Source organism: Lepus europaeus, chromosome 1 (assembly GCF_033115175.1).
Source record: "Lepus europaeus isolate LE1 chromosome 1, mLepTim1.pri, whole genome shotgun sequence".
Lineage (NCBI taxonomy): Eukaryota > Metazoa > Chordata > Mammalia > Lagomorpha > Leporidae > Lepus > Lepus europaeus.
The window spans coordinates 175,989,373-176,008,033 of NC_084827.1; the positions used below are offsets into that span (position 1 = coordinate 175,989,373).

Consider the following 18,661-nt stretch of genomic DNA (forward strand, 5'->3'; position numbering starts at 1 on the left):
CAGCGCGGTGGGAGCTAAGAGGGGCCGAAGGCAGCTGGGAGGCTGGGGATGCCGTGAGTAGAAGTGGGCGCCGCTGGCCAGGGCTGGGGCAGGTCGTGTGCGCGCTGGGGCTGGAGTCAAGGGGAGCTGTGTGGGAGGCTCTGGCTGGAGCAGATGCCAGGCTCAGAGGTAGACAGCTCCTGAGTGGGCCTCCCCATGCAGCCTTGTATCCCACAAGCAAAGCTGTGTTACCGTCGCACGGCCCACCTGAAGCTGCTCAGGCTGCTGCCATGCAGAGCCAGTGCCAGCCGCCCTCGGTGAATTAGAGCCGACATCCCCAGCACGGCCAGCCCGCCTGGCTCGGGGCGCACTGCCCCAAGCGCCTCTTTCCCGCCGTTAGCAGAGAAGCGTCTGTCTGATGTCTGAATTACCGCAGGCTTTTCCATTATTCAACCGAGTCAATAAAGGAACCAGTGTTTCCCAGTTAGGGCTTTCGCCTTTTTCTGGTACCTTCTCAGCTTCTGAGTTCATTGCTGCTGGCCGTCCACGGGGGCATGGCTGACTCACGGCGGCTGCCCTCTTTTCCACTCTGGTTTCCATGGGAATAGACATCAGATGCCTGAAAACACCTCAGGCCTCCTAGGCATTTACAAACCCTGTTTGTCCAACCTCCGTCTCCATGGAAACAGATGCCAAAAAGGGCAACCCTCTACAATAAACTTACTCTCTCCCTTATCTAAGTTTTATGATATAGACCAGGGCACCGCACAGCTTTTGCCGATTAACACAGGTACATGGCATAGGGTTCATTTGGTGTAGTGAGGCACATCTCTTGCTTTTAGCTTATCTGATAAATACTTAAATAGCACTCGACGTGCGCTGCTCTGTTTGACAGTTTTTGTTGAGCAGATAAGTATGTTTGTGTCTGTCCACTCAGATTGCCGTCACCGGGCATTCAGAGAGGAAATGCCTCACATCTGGGTTTGGTTCTAGGACCAGGAGAGTGTGTGGCCTGCCGTCCCTTCCCAGGCCAGAACTCAAGATGGCTCCGCCCAGTGTGGTGGCCAGAGCTTGCTTGCAACTCCATGTCTTGGCTGTCTGGGCCCAGGGATGAGATGGCTCAGACCGAGCCATTTTATTTGTGAGCCCCCAGTGTGGCAACGTGCTGTATGAAAGGTTGCACGTGTCGGTCATGCAAAACCAAGGTAAGGAAGCACCTGCTGCCGATAGCGAGCACAGGGCGCGAGGCACCGCGGTCTGTGTTGCAGAACCACGGACACGCCTGGTGAGCCTCTGCGGGCACGGCGTGCGAGGGTTAAACTCCAATCTGCTGCTCAGGGCGGTCACATAGCTGTAAGCCAGATCTTTCAAAGGGAAAAGCAGAGTGAGCTCCATTGAAACAGAAAAAAAAAAAAATTGCAGGAGCCAACAGAAAGGTAGCAGCCGCCACGGGCTGCTTTCCGGCACTGATTTGGATGTGGCCTTGTGCCTATCACGGTGCCTTTTACTCTCTGCCAGGCCAGGGACAGCTTCAGTGCAGGCCTCAGAGGGTCTTCAATCCACAGAGCAGCACTTGGCACACGCAGGCTGCTCCCTAATGGTTGGCCAATGGGGTGCATGCTCCAGCCGGAGCCTTCTCCCTGTGGAGAACCTTCCAGAGTGGCCCAGCCCAAGTCCTGGAGTGCTTCTGCCCAGGGAGCACCCCCGAGTGGCCGGAAGCCTGCCCACCACGCGCCTCCAGTTCTTGCCACTGCTGACGTCTGTGCAGTGCGCAGGTCACGTGAGCCCTGCTCATTCGCTCAGGGTTATGTGGGTAAGGGTGTAGGTTGGCCTTTGCTGGCTGACACAAACCATTCCAACGAGCTCCCCCAAAACTTAGGGGCTGAGCGGGCCTTTTGCACTAAGGTTAAGCCACCACTTAGAGTCTGGTTTGAGGTCCAGCTCTTCTGCTTCCGAGTCCGGCCTCCTGCTAATGTGCGCCCTGGGAGGCAGGGCATGACTGCTTCAGTGTGTGGGTTCCTGCCACCCCTGTGGGAGACCCAGGTGAGTCCCGGGCTCCTAGCTTTGGCCTGGCCCAGCCCTGGCTGTTGTAGACATTTAGAGAATGAGCTAGCAGCAGATGGAAGCTCTCTCTGTGTCTGTCTGCCTCTCTCTTGTCTCTTGTTTTTTCAAATAAAATGAAAATAAAATGTTTTAAATGCTTAGTGGCTTCACAGACAGCATGGCGGCCTCACAGGTGGGCCAGCCGTGGGGCTTCTCCATTCTCCTCCATGTGACCCCTGGCTTCCAGTGAGTTGCTGGACCTCTCCAGTTCCAAGAAGGCAAAGGTGGAAGTTCTAGGCCCCACAAGGCTGACACCCCCAAGGGCCTCACTTCCGCCCCACACGACTGCTCAAAGTCACAGGGCCACCGCAGACAACACGCTTCACCTCTGCACAGGACCTGTGTGCTTGCTGGGTGGGAGGAGGCCCCGGGCCACGTGAGGGCCACCTCGCGGCAGCCACGTGCACGCCACAGGAGAGTCACCTTGGAGCAGCCACGCCCACGCAGCCTTTCTGTGCCGAGTGGCTGTTTGTTTTTATTTGTTTGAAAGGCAGAGAGACAGAGATCTTCCACTCACTAGGTCATTCCCAGATACCTACAGGAGCCAGGGCTCCCACTTCGGGTGGGTGGCAGGGGCCCAGGTACTTGAGCCGTCACCTGCTGACTCCCCAGGGTGTGCACGAGCGGGAAGCTGGATTGGAAACAGCAGGAACTGGAGCCCAGGCGCTGCAGTATGGGATATGGGCGTCCCACACAGTTAACAACCAGAATTGAGGGCACATCAGAAAGGGCATGGAGGAATGAAACAAAAAGCTGAGTTTATTTTGTTGCACAAAATTTTGAAATCCACATGATCCAGAAGCCTCCAAAGTGCTGGTGAGGGACGGGCGTCTTGGCGCAGCGAGTTACGCCGTCGCTCGCAGCACCGCGTCCCGTACCGGAGTGCCTGGTGTGAGCCCCCGCGCCTCCACTGCCACCCAGCCTCCTGCTAACACATCCTGAGAGGCAGTGCGGCGTGTGACGGCCTGCGTGTTGGCCTGGACGGAGCTCCTGCCTCAGCTGCTGCAGACATTTGGAAAGTGACTGCAGACGGAAGGTCCCTCTCTGTCGCTCTGCCTTTCAAGTAGATGAAAATAAACTGTTGTTGCTAAGTTCATGGAGGGCCTTGTGCAGTGTAGGTTCAGCTTCTGCTTGGACACTGGCGTCCCGTATTGGATGCCGACTCCAGTCCTGGCTACTCTACTTCCAATCCAGCCCCCTGTTAATGGCTCAAGCACTTAAGTTCTTTCCATTCACCTGAGAGACTTGGATGAAGTTCCTGGCCCCTGGCTTCCACCTGGCCCAGCTCCAACTGTTGTGGTCATTGGGGAGTGAACCAGCAGATGGAAGACCTCTCTCTCCCCCTGTGTCTCTGTCTCCCTATTTCTCTGGCACTCTGCCTTTCAATATGAAAATCTTTTTTATTTTACCAGTTATTTTTGTTTAAAGGCTTGTTCATTTATTGGAAAGGCAGAGAGACAGAGAGAGACCTTCCAGCCACTGGTTCATTCCCCAGGTGGCTGCAACAGCCAGGCTGAAGCCATGTGCCTAGAGCTTCAGCTGGGTCTCCCACGTGGCTGGCAGGGGCCCAGGTACTTGGGCCACCTTCTGCTGCTGTCTCGGGCGCATTAGCTGGGGGCTAATGCCGGGACTCGAATCAGCACTTATGTGGGATGCTAGCGTCACAGGCAACACGTTAACCGGCTGTGCCACAATGCCCGGCCCCAGTAAACAGACCTTTAAAAGTCCACGGAAAACTCTTACTGGGAACAAACTAGGCACGGCTTTCAGATTTCACCGTGCACTTGTCAAAGTACCCTGGGGCAAAAAGACACTTTTCAGAGCCATTCCTGTGACTTCGGAGTCGCAGGGTCTCTGAGCGAACCATCTGAAAGACACCAGAAAACATTTGGGGGAAGATAGCTTACGATCCTACACCGTGAGTGCCTTTGGCGGAAAACTGGTCTTTGTAGGTGTGACGCCGGGTGGTGGTTCTGGATTCTTTGTTCTGAGGGTCCCCAATTCAGCGAGCAGTTCCCTCGCCTGCCCTGGGGCCGAGACGTGTGCCCTGCTGGCCCCAGCAGTAAGGGGTCTACACTGGGGGCAGCCGTGGGGGCGGGGCTTGTGTTCAGACCCCTCAAGCCGCTAAGGTTGCCCCTTCTGCCACTTGAACAGGATGTGGGCTGAGAACCGCGTTTACCAAGGGCAGCAGGTTTGCAAGCTTCCCCGGGCTTCATGTGTTTGCGTATCTCTGATTTCACAGTCATTCAGAAATGCGTGGGCATGCCGAGGTCTCAGGCCCCCTCCCACTCTCTCACGGGGGTCGCGCCGCCTGCAGGAGGCAGGGGCTCCCAGCCAGGGAGGCCGGAAGCCCAGTGTTCCGCCCCCGCACAGTGGCGCGTGCCCAGGGAGTGAGCCCTTTCCACGCGGTTGCCTGCCAGAGGTCGTTTGCCGGTGTCCTGAAATGATTGTTTTTCGTAAGCGTATCACCTCTTGTGGTTGATGTCTGTAGAGGGACGTGGCCTGACCTACTGGTGTTCTTGTTGGCAGAAACAGAGCCGTAGAAGTGAGCAAATAAGACATTCTGTCGGGAGAGAGCAGAGCTGACACGCGTAGGCAAACAGAGACATGGCGTACACTGGCGACAGGCGCTCTGAAGGGCACGGCCGTGGCCGGCAGAGGCAAGAGCGCGTGTCGGTGCCCTGGGGCGGAGGCAGAAGAAATGGAGAGGGGGTGGGCAGGGGGTCAGGTCCCCCGGGGCCTTGGGAAGGCCCTGGGCGTTTCTTCTGAGGGAGGACAGGAGCTGTTGGAGGTAATCGGTCAGGAGTAGCATTGCACTCCTCTTGCGTTCGCCCGTTTACTGACTGCCGTCACTGGTGGGTGAGGCTGATCCTGGGGCCCCAGAAGTCCTAGGCCGAGCTGGCACCTGGCACCTGGGCTTAGCCAGTGCCACCGGCCACACACGGGGCCCTGCCAGGTGGGCCGGTTACCTACGGCTGAGGAGTAGAGCAGCAGTGCCAGTGTCGGCCCCTGGCCCCGTGCAGCAGGTGGACCTGGAGTGTGTGGGGACTGTCGCAGGGCCTGGCCGTGAGCCCCTCTCCCTCAGGCCCCCGCTGTCTTCCATCTGAAAGCCACTCTCATCTTCTGGCCCACATCCGGCTCCGCCCTGGCTTCCGGCCTTCGGTTTCCTCCCTTCCCAGCCGGTCCTGCAGGTGGCCACCAGACCATCTCCTTCTTCTTGTTTTAAGATTTATTTACTTATTTATTTGAAAGGCAAAGTGAGAGAGAATGAGATTTCATCAGCTGATTCACGAGAGCCAGGGCTGGGCCAGGCCAAAGCCAGGAGCCCAGAACTCCATCAGGGTCTCCCACGTGGGTGGCAGGGACCCACGCACTCGGGCCATCTTCCACTGTTTTCCCAGGCCATCAGCAGGGAGCTGGATTGGAAGTAGAGCTGTCGGGACTGGAGCCGTGATCTGACATGGATGCTGGCGTCACAAGCAGAGGCTTAAGCCGCTGCACCGGCCCCAGACCGCCTTTTCCAGCACGGCTTGCATCACGCAGGGACGTGGTCACTGCGTTTCTAATTGGGGCACACTGGGGACTTTCCAGAAAGTACAACATGTAACATCACAGCCGGGTGTGGCCCTGTCCCTGCCCCGTCTCCTGCCCGCCTGCCCTGGCATCAGCCACTGTCCTGAAGTTGCCGCGTGAATTCCGCTAGGGCTCGGCTTCGACACCACCTTTGTGTTTCCATAGCCGGTCCGCGCTGTCACTTACGGCTCCTAGCGTTCCCCGGGCGGCCCCGTGTCTGGTGACTCCTCTGCCAGCTGGCCTCTTGCGCCCAGCACGTCCAGGGTTTACCCACACCAAGTCATCCTGCTGCACCGTGAGGACAGGCCGTGCGGCTTCTCCTGTGCTGCTCCCCGAGCCGCGTCCCCGTCCCCGTCCCTGTGTTTGTGTGAGTCTCCCCCGTTCACACCGCGCTGAGTGGAGAGTCGGGGGCCTCTCCGCCAGGTCCTGCCACCTGGGCGGAACCCACCGCCGCTTTCACCTGCTCCCCGTCTGCAGGGATCTTGAGTTGCACGGCGGGGGCGGGAGGGGTATTCAAACCATACTCAGTAAGACCTCAGCCTGCCTGTCTATTTCCATTCACCTTAGCTTTATTTCTGCATCTGTGAACCCGAGGAAATGATTGTGACGGGAATGCGGGTGAACCTGAGGCCCCAGGGGACGCCACAAGTGACCCTTCGCTTCCATACGGTGTCCCTGGGTCCCTTCCGAGCTACGTGGAGTAAGGCCGCTGCAGAAAAGCCAGGGAGACGAGGCTGAGCCATTGTCTGCCTCCCTGACTTCTGCTCGGAGGCGTCGCTGGGGTCTTGGGTCAAATTCTTGCCTCAAGTCATGCGTGCATCTGATCAGCATGCCGTCCATGTCCTTGTCCCCAGCGCAAGGTGACCCCGAACAGACCGGGCTGAGCACAGCGACCTCAGAAAAGGCTGATACCTGCTGCGTGTCCGGGCTGTGAGTGGCTGGTCCTGAACGCCAGGACGCAGGCTCGGGTGGGGTCCCACCGCCCACCACCACTCACCCCCACGTGGCCAGGGGCCCACTGGCGCCACCTCAGTGTTCTCGTCTCGAGTGGGGGTGTTGTGTCCTTTCTGCCAGGTGGTGGTCAGTTAACCCCCATGGGTGCAGTATGGACTCCATGCACCTCTGCCCCAGAGGCAGGCGGGCTCCCTGCAAGCCGATGTCTGCCCAGAGAGAGGTTTTGGTGCCTCCTGGTCAGAGCCAGAGAGCCGAGGCCGGGGCATAGCCAGGCCCTCCAGGGGTGCAAGGCGGGCTGGGGGACCAGAGCCAGGCTGGTCCCTGGCCGGCCTTCAGGACCAGGCGGCCTGTGAGGGCTCCTGAGTTGTGTTTTCCTGTGCAGACTTGGGGTTCATCCCAGGATCGCAGAACGCAGTGGGGCTTTCTCCTGGTGTCAGGGGTATCGTTTCCAGTCCTGGAGAGGAGGCCACGCCCCTGGCTTGGACTTCAGGTCTTCAGGTCTTTGGTTTTCTTCTTGAGCCCCTTGGCGCAGGGCTCTCTTGTGACTGTGTTGAGGAGACACTGCCTTCCCGGGTGCCTTTGTCGTCATCTCCCCGCTGTTGCTTAGACGTCAGAAAAAAGCAGCTAAGCGACCGATTGGAAGGTGAGGGAAGTCACGGGTGTTAGGGCTTCCCTGGTTTCTGCCCTGTGACCTGTCCATGGAAAAGAGGAAGTTGGTGTGGAGAGCGGCCTCTCCCGTCTGCAGGACAGGCCCCCGGGGTGCACACTGCCGGCCACCTCACCTGGAGCTTGTCCCTGCTGTTTCCACAGCTGAACGCCCTGAGAAGCAGTCTCAGGTTTAAACTGCTCGTGGAAGCCTCCCGCCGATTCCAGGTGGGAAGCACCCTGGCTCCTGTCCTGGGGCCCACGCGGCTCCCGCCTCCTATCTGGCAAATCGGCGTCCTCGATGCGCTCTGGGTCTACTGTGGCTCTGCTTAGGGTCCGGTTTGTCTGGAGTATTACGTATCTCGGGCCACAGGGACGCTGCGGGGTTAGAGCATCTCAATTCGTGGCGGCCCAGTGCCATTTTCTGGGCTGTTCTCAGCGCCTGGGAGTAATCCGTTATCGCCCAGCTCCAGTAAACTGATGCATTCCGCTCAGGTGCATAAAAGCCAGTAATTTTAGTAAAATTCCTCCAACAAGGGTATTTAAGACTCACCCTAACGAGGCATTTATTCTTGGAGCATTTCCTTATTCATCACCCCCCCCCCCCCTTTGCTGAATCACGTAGGTGTCAAGATACTGTGTCCTTTGACGTGGAATTCATGTGTGCCCTGGGGGGGGGTGACCGCTACCACCACGCAGAGCGCCCCTCCCCATGGACCCTGGGGGAGCAGGTGCCTGTCACAGTGGGCATGCCCGAGCCATCACTGGAGCTCCGCCTCCCCTCTGGGCTTGCCCAGCTCACAGAGTCCATATAGGTCCAGCGCTGCCTTAATCCACTTGGACCAAAAACAAGGACAAGTGCCCGCCATCCCCAATGTCACCTTTGGCGGGGCCTTCTGTACCTCCCACCCGCTGCGTGAGGTGCTGGCTGCTTTTTTTTTTTTTTTTTTTTTAAGATTTATTTTATTTATTTGAAAGGTGCAGTTGGAAGGAGAAAGGGAGAGAAAGAGATATCTTCCACCCCCAGTTCACTCCTCAAATGGCCGCAACCGCTGGGGCTGGACTAGGCTGAAGCCAGGAGCTTCATCCAGGTCCCCCACGTGGATGCAGGGACCCAAGCACTTGGGCATCCTCCACTGCTTTCCCAGGCACACCAGCAGGGAGCTGGATCAGAAGTGGAGCAGCCAGGACTTGAACCGGTGCCCATATGGGACACCGGCACTGCAGGTGTTGCCTCAGCCTGCTGTGCCACAGCGCCGGCGCCTACATAATCTTCTTACAGCACTGGTAGCATGAGGGGTCTTCAAAAAGTTCATGGAAAATGCCCCTTATGAAAAAACTATATATGGATTTCCTTTTTTTTTTTTTTTTTTTTTTTTTTGCACCAAAATAAGTTTGTTTAAACTCATTTCCCCACGACCCTCTCACTGTCCTGTCGCCTAGGTTGATCTGCTGGTGAGTGGGTCTCACCTGTGCCCTTGCCATTGGCACCAGCTGGGGTCAGCCACAGCGCGCAGAGCGTTTGCTTCTGGGTGCAGTGGAATGTGGACGCTTTGTTCCTTCGGGTTTCACGTTGCCTCCTGGCAGGGAAGTGCCAGGTCACCCAGGCCTGGAGAAGCCATGATTCACATGCGCACTTCCAGCCCGGCCTCCCTGGAAGAGAGAGGAAACCTGAGCCTGCCCGGCCCTGCCTCTCCCCAAGACCACAGAGCCCCCGCCCGCGGCACCCAGGAGCCGTCCTTTTCCTGAAATAATCCTACACACGCTGTTTGATCCCCGAGATGTTGCTGTTTTAGTCCACGCGGCCCACATCTTACATAACCAGGCAGAGTGCAGCCTGGGGTCCGGCCTGTAGGAAGTCTGAAACTCCAGCGTGGCGGGTGCAGGCCGGGCGGGAGCGCACCCTGGGCTCGCACTGTGACTGTGACCCGTGTTCCGGGTGGGACAAGAGTGGGGACGTCTCTGGGATCGAACAACAGAGGAGGAAGGGAGAGGGCCAGAGCCCTGGACCCCAGAGTGCCACTGTGGAGGGTGCAGGACGCTGAGCCCTTGGGAGGCCCTGGGTGGTGTGGCCGTGCCCCTCAGACATGGGCTTCTCCCGCAGGCCCCCTGGGCTGAGTCACGGTGCTGTGCCCCGAACTGAAAAGCCAGCCTTCCAGACCCAAGGTTGGGCCTCCACAGTGGACTGTCCCTTCGCCAGGCCTCCATTCCACACCAGAAAAACAGGCGTAATCAGTCGAATCCACACCAAGTCAGTGTGAGAGCCAGGATGTGGAGGACCGTGGAAGCACGAGGGGGTCCCTCAAGGGTCAGTAGCGGGGGGGGACATCAAACAAGGGCTCCGGGAGCCTGGAGAAGACTCCGCGTGGTCTGGAACCTGCCTCCCAGTCGGCTCCTTCCGGCCTCTGCAGAACACCCAGAATGGTGCAGTCCCCAGTCGTTAAGGTAGCCCCGTCCAGGTGACCAGGGGTGCAGCCTGTGCACAGAGAGTCTGCGGCAGCCCGGGACACGCGGCCCCACCTTCCAGGACCCAGCCCCAGCCCCCAAGCCGGAGCCTTCGCATCCCCCAGAAACGGACCCGCCAAAGACCGGAACACCCGGAATGACCTGAGGTCCCTTGAAATGAAGACAGGGAGCTCATGTTTACAGATTAGAGCCCTGCCTTCCTGTCGGCAAGTTCAGAGCAGCCAAATTACAGTCATTAGGCTGCTGGGTGAGCGAGGAGCCGGGGGGCCGGGCAGGCCGATCCCAGGGAACACGGTCACTGTGGGGGTGACCTCGGCCTGGCGCTCCACCCTGCAGGCTGCGCTGCCGCCGCCGCCCTCCCCCCCACCCTCTGGGCGCTCCCTCTGCTTTCTCGATGCCAGAGCTGGGCTGCTCTCGGCTTCCGCAGTCGGGGGGAGGTGTGGCCTACCTTGCGCTGCTCTTCAAGATTGCACCTGCAGGGACAATGCTGGGGCCCACGGAAGCCCTGGCGGGGAGTAGAGGGTGCAGCTTCTGTACCACTGTCCCGAAGGGACTTGAACATCCAGGGGTCCCAGGACGTAGCCCCCCCACCACAGATTTCTTATCTAAAAACTTGCAGAGATAACCTTTTGTAGATTCACATGTATTGTTTTTTTTGTTGTTGTTTTTTTGGTTTTTTTTTTTGACAGGCAGAGTGGACAGTGAGAGAGAGACAGAGAAAGGTCTTCCTTTTGCCGTTGGTTCACCCTCCAATGGCCGCCACAGCTGGCACGCTGCGGCCGGCGCACCGCGCTGATCCGAAGGCAGGAGCCAGGTGCTTCTCCTGGACTCCCATGGGGTGCAGGGCCCAAGAACTTGGGCCATCCTCCACTGCACTCCCTGGCCACAGCAGAGAGCTGGCCTGGAAGAGGGGCAACCGGGACAGGATCGGTGCCCCGACCGGGACTAGAACCCAGTGTGCCGGCGCCACAGGCAGAGGATTAGCCTAGTGAGCCGCGGCGCCGGCCGATTCACATGTATTGTTAAAAATAATCAGAGGGGCCAGCACTGTGGCACAGTAGGTTAATCCTCCACCTGCGGCACCGGCATCCCGTATGGGCGCCAGTTTGAGTCCCAGCTGCTCTTCTTCTGGTCCAGCTCTCTGCTAAGGCCTTGAAAAGCTGTAGAAGAAAAGCTGCACCTATGTAGGAGACCCAGAAGAAGCTCCTGGCTCCTGGCTCCTGGCTTCTGATCGTCCCAATTCTAGCTGTTGTGGCCATTTGGGGAGTGAACCAGCGGATGGAAGACCTTTCTCTCTGTCTCTCCCTCTCACTGTCTGTATCTCTGCCTCTCAAATAAAATCTTTTTTAAAAAACAAAATAAATAATAAATAAATAAAAGTAATACAGAAAAATCCTGTGTAGGGCCCAGCCTTGTGGCATAGCTGGCAGAGCTGTCACGTGCCACTCACGTGGGAGACCCAGATGGAGTTTAGGCTCCTGGCTTTGGACTGGCCCAGCCCCAGCCGTTGCAGCGATTTGGGGAGTGAGCTAGTGGTTGGAAGAGCGCTCTGCGTCTCTCCCTCTGTGTAACTCTGCCTTTCAAATGAATAAATCTTTGAAAGAAAAAGACCTCTGCCCGGTTCCACCCCGCGGTAACGTCCCGTGAAGCCACAGCACACGAACTGTCACCGCCCAGACACTAGCTCCGAAGCGTCCTAGATCCAGAACTTCCCGTCACCACAGAGACCCCTCGTAGAAGGACCCCGGCGTCACCCCCACTTGCCTTTGGCCCCGGAAACCACTAATCTGTTCTTCATTTCTACAGTTCTGCCGTTTCAAGAGTGGAAATCCAAATACACAGCCAGTGAGGACTGGCTTTCTTCACGTAGAGGAATTCCCTGAGAGCCGTCTACGTCCGTGTGTGTCTCATTCTTGTTCATTTCTGAGCAGTGTTCTGTGGTACGGGGGTGCCAGGATTTGCTAAGTTACTCTTGGTTTTTATTTATTTTTTTTATAAAGATTTATTTATTTGAAAGAGTTACACGGAGAGAGGAGAGGCAGAGAGAGAGAGAGAGAGAGAGAGAGAGGTCTTCCATCTGCTGGTTCACTCCCCAATTGGCTGCAACAGCCAGAGCTGTGCCGATCCGAAGCCAGGAGCCAGGAGCTTCTTTCGGGTCTCCCACATGGGTGCAGGGGCCCAAGCACTTGGGCTGTCTTCTGCTGCTTTCCCAGGCCATAACAGAGAGCTGGATAGGAAGAGGAGCAGCCAGGTCTTGAACCGGCGCCCATATGGGATGCCAGCGCTTCAGGCCACGGTGTTCACATGCTGCACCACAGCGCTGGCCCCATCTTGGTTTTTATTTTTTAAATTTTTTTAGAGAGAAGAAATTTTAAAAAATTATTTATTTATTTGTAAGAGTCACAGAGAGGGAGAGACACAGAGAGATCTTTCCTGCTCTGGTTTGCTCCCCAAATGGCCACAGTTGGCTGAGGCTAGGCCAGGCACAGGCCAGAAGCTTCATCCTGGTCTCCCACGTGGGTGTCAGGGGCCCAAGTACTTGGGTCGTCTTCCAGTGCCTTCCCAGGCACATTAACAGGGAGCTGGATTGGAAGTGGAGCAGCCAGGACTTGAACCCAGGCACTCGGACGCAGGATGTCAGACGCCCACCCCCCGCAGTTTTCTCTGTGAAGGATGTCTGTTGCTTCCAGTCTGAGCCCTTTGGGAATAAAGCTGCTATAAATACTCACGGACGGAGGGTTGTGTGCCAGTAGGTTTTCATTTCTCTGGGATAAAAGCCCAGGCGTGTAATTGCTGGGTTGCATGTAGATGCATATTTCACTCTTTAAACACAGCCAAATTGTCTTCCAAGAGTGGCTGTGCACGGACACTTTAAAAAGTTCACGGAAAAATAGAAGTAAAACATAAGTCTATTTTAGCGCAAAAAAAATCTTTGAAATCCCCGCCTAGGTTTTTTCAAAATACACACTTTCTATGAACTTTCTGAAGACCCCTTATCTTACATTTCCACCAACATTGTGTGGACTGGCCAGTGTCCCTGCACTGTGGCCAGCCCTGGGTGGGGTCACGGGTGTTTCTTTTAGCCATTCTTAGGGACGTGTGAGACGTGGTGATGGCTCACCGTGGTTTGAATTTGCATTCCCCCATGGCCAGGGGCATCGCATGTCCTGTTGCAGTGTGGAGACCCTCTCTGGGGAAATGTCTCTTCATGCCTTTTGCCCTGTTTCTCCTTAGATTGCTCCAGGTTTTTGCTGTTGAGTTTGAAAGTTCTGTTTATATTTTAGATGTCACTCCTTTGTCAGATATGTGGGCTCCAATTACTTCCTCCCAGAATGTAGACTTTTCTTGTCACCCCCCCCAACAAGGTCTTTTCACAGAGCAATTAAAAAAAAAAATTTTTTTTTGATGAAATCCAGTTTGTCAGATTTTTCTTGTTATGGATCGTGCTCTTGGTGTCATGTCTAAGAACTCTGTCTCGTTGATGTGATTGTAACTCCTGCCAGCGCGCAGGCGTCTGGCCCAGCGGCTGGGCTGTCGCTTGGGAGGACTGCGTTCCCTATGAGAGCACCTGGATTCCAGACCCGGCTCTGCTCCGGAACCCAGCTCCTTCCTGCCCGCGTGCGCCTGGAAGGCAGCAGGCCCTAGCTCTAGTACTTAGGTCCTGCTACCCGTGAGGGAGACATGAATGGGTTTCCGGTCTCCTGGCTTTGGTCTGGCCCAGCCCTGCTATTGTGGGTCTTTGAGTAGAGAATCTACTGATGGGAAAGTGTGTGTGTGTGTGCACGTGTGTGTGTCCCCACTTTTCAAATACTTTTTTTTTTAGAAGAATAGCAAGAGTAGAGATCTTGCCTCTGGGGCACGTGTGCAGTCTTTGCGGAGTCTGTGTTAGCTGTGGGGTTCATTGATGCTCTTTATCAAAAAATGCATTTCAAATAAATAAATCTTTTTTTTTTTTTTTTTTTTTTTACAGGCAGAGTGGACAGTGAGAGAGAGAGAGACAGAAAGGTCTTCCTTTGCCGTTGGTTCACCCTCCAATGGCTGCTGCGGCTGGCGCATCTCGCCGATCCGAAGCCAGGAGCCAGGTGCTTCTCCTGGTCTCCAATGGGGTGCAGGGCCCAAGCACTTGAGCCATCCTCCACTGCACTCCCTGGCCACAGCAGAGAGCTGGCCCAGAAGAGGGGCAACCGGGACAAAATCCGGCGCCCTGACCGGGACTAGAACCTGGTATGCCAGTGCTGCAGGCGGAGGATTAGCTTATTGAGCTGCGGTGCCAGCCTAATAAATCTTTAAAAAAAAAAAAAAAGTTACAGAGAGGGAGAGGCACACAGAGAGGGAGAGAGAGAGGTCTTCCATCCACTGGTTCATTCCCCAAATGGCCCCAACTGCCAGGGCTGAGCCAGGCCGAAGCCAGAAGCCAGGAACTTCATCCAGGTCTCCCACGTGGGTGGCAGAGGCCCAAACCCTTGGGCCATCCTCTGATGCTTTCCCAGGCACACTAGTGGGGAGCTGGATCAGAAGTGGAGCAGCCAAGAATTGAACCAGTGCCTGTATGGGATGCTGGCACTGCAGGCTGTGGCTTTACCCACTATACCACAGCACCGGCCCCAATAATTAAGCTTTAAATATTGAGCCTGTGTTGAGGCCATTTGGGAAGTTAACCAGCATATGGAAGATCTCTCTCCTCTCTCATAGGGCCGTTGCTGTGGTGCAGCAGGTTAGGGCAGCTCCAGCACCCCACATGGGCACCAGTTCAAGTCCAGCTGCTCTACTTCCCATCCAGCTCCCTGTTGATGTGCCTGGGAAAGCAGTGGAAGATGGCCCAAGTGCTTGGGTCCCTGCACCCATGTGGGAGACCTGGAGGAAGCTCCTGGCTCCTGTTTTCCAACTGGCACAGCTCTGGCTATTGCAGCCATCTGGGGAGTGAACCGTCAGATGGAAGACCTCTCTCTCTCTCTCTGTCTCTCTCTCTCTCTCTCTTTCTAACTCTGCCTTTCACATAAATAAATCTTTAAAAATAAATAGGCTGGTGCCGTGGCTCAACAGGCTAATCCTCTGCCTTGCAGCACTGGCACACCGGGTTCTAGTCCCGGTTGCTCCTCTTCCAGGCCAGCTCTCTGCTATGGCCCGGGAAGGCAGTGGAGGATGGCCCAAGTGCTTGGGCCCTGCACCCCATGGGAGACCAGGAGAAGCACCTGGCTCCTGGCTTCGGATCAGCGAGATGCACCGACCGCAGCGGCCATTGGAGGGTGAACTAGTGGCAAAAAGGAAGACCTTTCTCTCTGTCTCTCTCTCTCTCACTATCCACTCTGCCTGTCAAAATAAATAAATAAATAAATAAATACTAAAAATAAAAAGAGTTGGTGGGCTGCAGCAGCCAGAGCTGGCTTCTGTCGGTGGTGAGAAGGGCGGTGGAGCTCTGTTGTTGCACAGCAAACACCTGGTTTTCGCCCGGATCACAGTGTGTAAACAAGGCTTCTGTGTGTGAGTGAGAGGACCCCGCGTCAGGGAGCCTGCGCTGGCTGTTCCGACGCCATCCACGGTAACCTCTGCCCCCTGCTTCCTCTGACGCTACCACACTTCCCCCTACAAACGAAAATCAGCAAAAATCAGCTTATCCCTCTTGTAGCCAGTTTCTGATTTTCCCCCCTTTGAAACGGTGTGTCGACAGCTAAAGGCGTGAATTCACCCCGCTGCATGATGGGTCTCGAGCTGGCTGTCCTTAGACCACGCCCGACGTCTGGGTCTGCTCCGTGAATCCCAGTGTGTGCTCCTGGGGGTCTTCAGAGTGTGCAATTTCACAATGAGTCTGTTTTTCTAAAATAGCATAACTGTGGAGCCTGTCTGCACCGCTGGACCATGGTATACTGAATATACTGGTGTTTTATGTATTGCATTTATGGCATTTCAATGTATTGCTGTAGTCTCCTCCTTGTTAACGATTCTTATTCCACATTCATGAGAGAGGTTTTGGATTTTTGATGTTCAGGTTTTTGGGTACAATCTTTGGCTGGTTTTGGTACCAGGGTAACACTGGCTTCATACAGTGAATCAGGAACTGTGCCCTCCTTTTCTGTTTTGGAATTGATGTACTTCTTTAAAATCCTGGTTGGGGGACAAGCGTTTCGCCTTGTGGTTAAGATACCGCATCCCACAGCCGTGTGCCTGGGGTCCACACCCACCCCCAGCTCCTGACTCCAGCTTACTGGGAGACAGCAGTAAATGGGTTCCTGCCACCCACGTGGGAGACCTGGTCTCCCAGCTTCCGGCCCAGCCCAAAGGTGTTGTGGGCATCTGGGGAGGGAACCAGTTGGTGGGGGCGCTCCCCCCACCGTGTGCCTCCCTGTCACATATACGTATTTTTTAACTTTTAACATCTATTTATTTTTTAAGTTTGGTAGAATTCTCCAGAGAAACCGTGTAGGCCTGAGTTTTTGAATATGAATTCTGTTTCCTTACTAGCCGAGGGCGTCAGGTGTGCGTGTGGGGTTGGTCTGTAGTAATCCCTCGTGTGCTGGGTCTGTAGTGCTGTCTCCTTCCTGACCCTGGCCGATGCGTCTTCTCGTTCTCTTTGTCGGTTTCCTCAGAGGGCTGCCGGTTTTATCAATCCGTTCAAAGAACCGACTTCGGTTTCCTCCGTTCTCTCTATTTTTCTGTTTTCGTTTTCATTCGTTCTGTTTCTCGCTTCCTTCCTTCTGTTTGCTTTGGGCTGCTTCCTCTTCTTTCTCTGTGTTTTAACACTTCCTGTTTTTTTTAATTTTTAATTGCTCGTTGAAGCATTCTTTGTGACGTCCTGCCATCAGGACGTCAGTGCCTGCTGTGCCCTGTCACCAAGTCTGAGAGCTCCCGGTTCCTGCCTGTGCCCCGTCGCCGAGTCTGAGAGCTCCCGGTTCCTGCCGTGTGCCCTGTCGCCGAGTCTGAGAGCTCCCGGTTCCTGCCGTGTGCCCTGTCGCCGAGTCTGAGAGCTCCCGGTTCTTGCCGTGTGCCCTGTCGCTGAGTCTGAGAGCCCCCGGTTCCTGCCATGTGCCCCGTCACCAAGTCTGAGAGCCCCCGGTTCTTGCCATATGCCCTGTCGCCGAGTCTGAGAGCTCCCGGTTCTTGCCGTATGCCCTGTCGCCGAGTCTGAGAGCTCCCGGTTCCTGCCGTGTGCCCTGTCGCCGAGTCTGAGAGCTCCCGGTTCCTGCCGTGTGCCCCGTCGCCGAGTCTGAGAGCCCCCAGTTCCTGCCTGTGCCCCGTCGCCGAGTCTGAGAGCTCCCGGTTCTTGCCGTATGCCCTGTCACCGAGTCTGAGAGCTCCCGGTTCTTGCCGTATGCCCTGTCACCGAGTCTGAGAGCTCCCGGTTCCTGCCGTGTGCCCCGTCGCCGAGTCTGAGAGCTCCCGGTTCTTGCCGTGTGCCCTGTCGCCGAGTCTGAGAGCTCCCGGTTCTTGCCGAGATGACCCGTGTTTGTGTGTTTGGACCTGGGCTTCAGGGTAGGATGGGACGGAATCCTGTGGAACCTTCGGTTTGAGCAGGTTTCTTCAGGTCTCGCTGCTCTGCCAGTGGAGCAGGGCCTCCTTGTCACGGCCAGGTGTGGGTGGACGTCCAGGTTCCAGGCTGGGCAGCGCTGACACCAGACTGGGGGTGGGGAGAATTCGAGAGCCCCCCCCAGGCCTCCCGTGGCCACCTGCAGGGAGGAGGGGGTGGGAGGGCGCAGGCCTGGACTTCCTCTGATGTCCCCAGCTGGGAGTGTTGGCCCCCCTCCCCGAGCCCCCCGCTGGAGTGGAGTGGGGTCACAGTGTTCTCTGTGGGCGGGGGTGGTTTTCTAAGCTGCTCTGTCGTGTTGTGCACCCCCTTTCCTAGGCCTTTGGGGGGCTTTCTCTGCACGCTGACTTCTGGCTCCTTCAGCCCCAGGGCTGCAGATGTGAGAGGAGGCGGGGAGGAGGCAGCACCTGCTGACCCGCCCACCCTTCCCCAGTTGGTTTATGTGGGGCGTGCAGCCTGCGGGGGGCCGGGGAGCCTGGGAGTAGCAGGACCACTGACTGTCCCCCAAGAATGGCAAACATCCCAGGCACGTGGGATCGCCCAGGCCCGAGGGTGGAGGTGCTTCGCAGGTGTCCATAGCCTGATGGACGTGGCTGTCCACATGGTACCTGGACGCAGCAGAGAGCGGCTCCAACTGCTGTGACTCAGGGCAGCTTTTCATGCGTCTCGAACCACTCCAGACCTCACGGCTCCCTGAGGGCTCGGCTGGCCTTGTCCCTGGCTTCTCCAGGAGCAGGGTGGGCAGGGGCAGAGCACCCAGACCCTGAGAAACGCAGTCCTGCCGGCCGCTGGGGTTGGCCTGAGGCCTGCTCATTCCCGGGAACAGCGGCGTTGCTCTGGGGAGCCCCCCAGGGCTGGAGGCGGGGAGTCCGGAGGCTTGACCGCTGTCTCCTTTGGAACAGGAGGACCACGACGCCATGGAGGCCGACCTGGACAAGGACGAGCTGATCCAGCCCCAGCTGGGAGAGCTCTCGGGCGAGAAGCTGCTGACCACGGAGTACCTGGGGGTAGGTGCCACAGGCAGGTGCCGGCGACCTCACGTAACGCGGGGTTCACGGGGCCATCCCCGAAGCTGTGTGGATGGGGTCTGAGTCACCTCAGCAACCACGACCAGAGGGCTGGGGGTGACAGAGAGGCCCGTGCCGAGGCCCACCCGTCCACCCGCACTCTGTCCTTGGGAAGGCTGCGGCCCATAGTGAAGCCACAAATGTGTGGCTGAAGCCGTCAGAGCAGACGAGGGTGCTCCCCAGATGGAAGGGGGCAGGGGACGGCCAGGAGCCGGAGCAGGAGGCGGGGCCCCCGGGAGGGTCCCCTAGGCACCTGCTGGGGACTGCAGGTGGCAGACAGGGACACTGGTGTGCCAGGTTCTGGCAGGGAGGGGCCGGGAGCAGGGGCGAGGACCAGTCTAGACCGCAGCCCTGT

At 56.9% G+C, this 18,661-nt stretch overlaps 1 protein-coding gene across 1 annotated transcript in view; it reads left to right on the top strand.

Moving 5' to 3' along the window:
• Positions 1-18,661, top strand: part of ARMC9 (armadillo repeat containing 9) — a 121,557-nt gene that overhangs the window by 94,335 nt on the left and 8,561 nt on the right. The window contains exon 19 of the mRNA XM_062193393.1: positions 18,142-18,246. Coding sequence (XP_062049377.1) covers positions 18,142-18,246 — 105 coding nt within the window. The remainder of the gene's footprint in view (positions 1-18,141; positions 18,247-18,661) is intronic.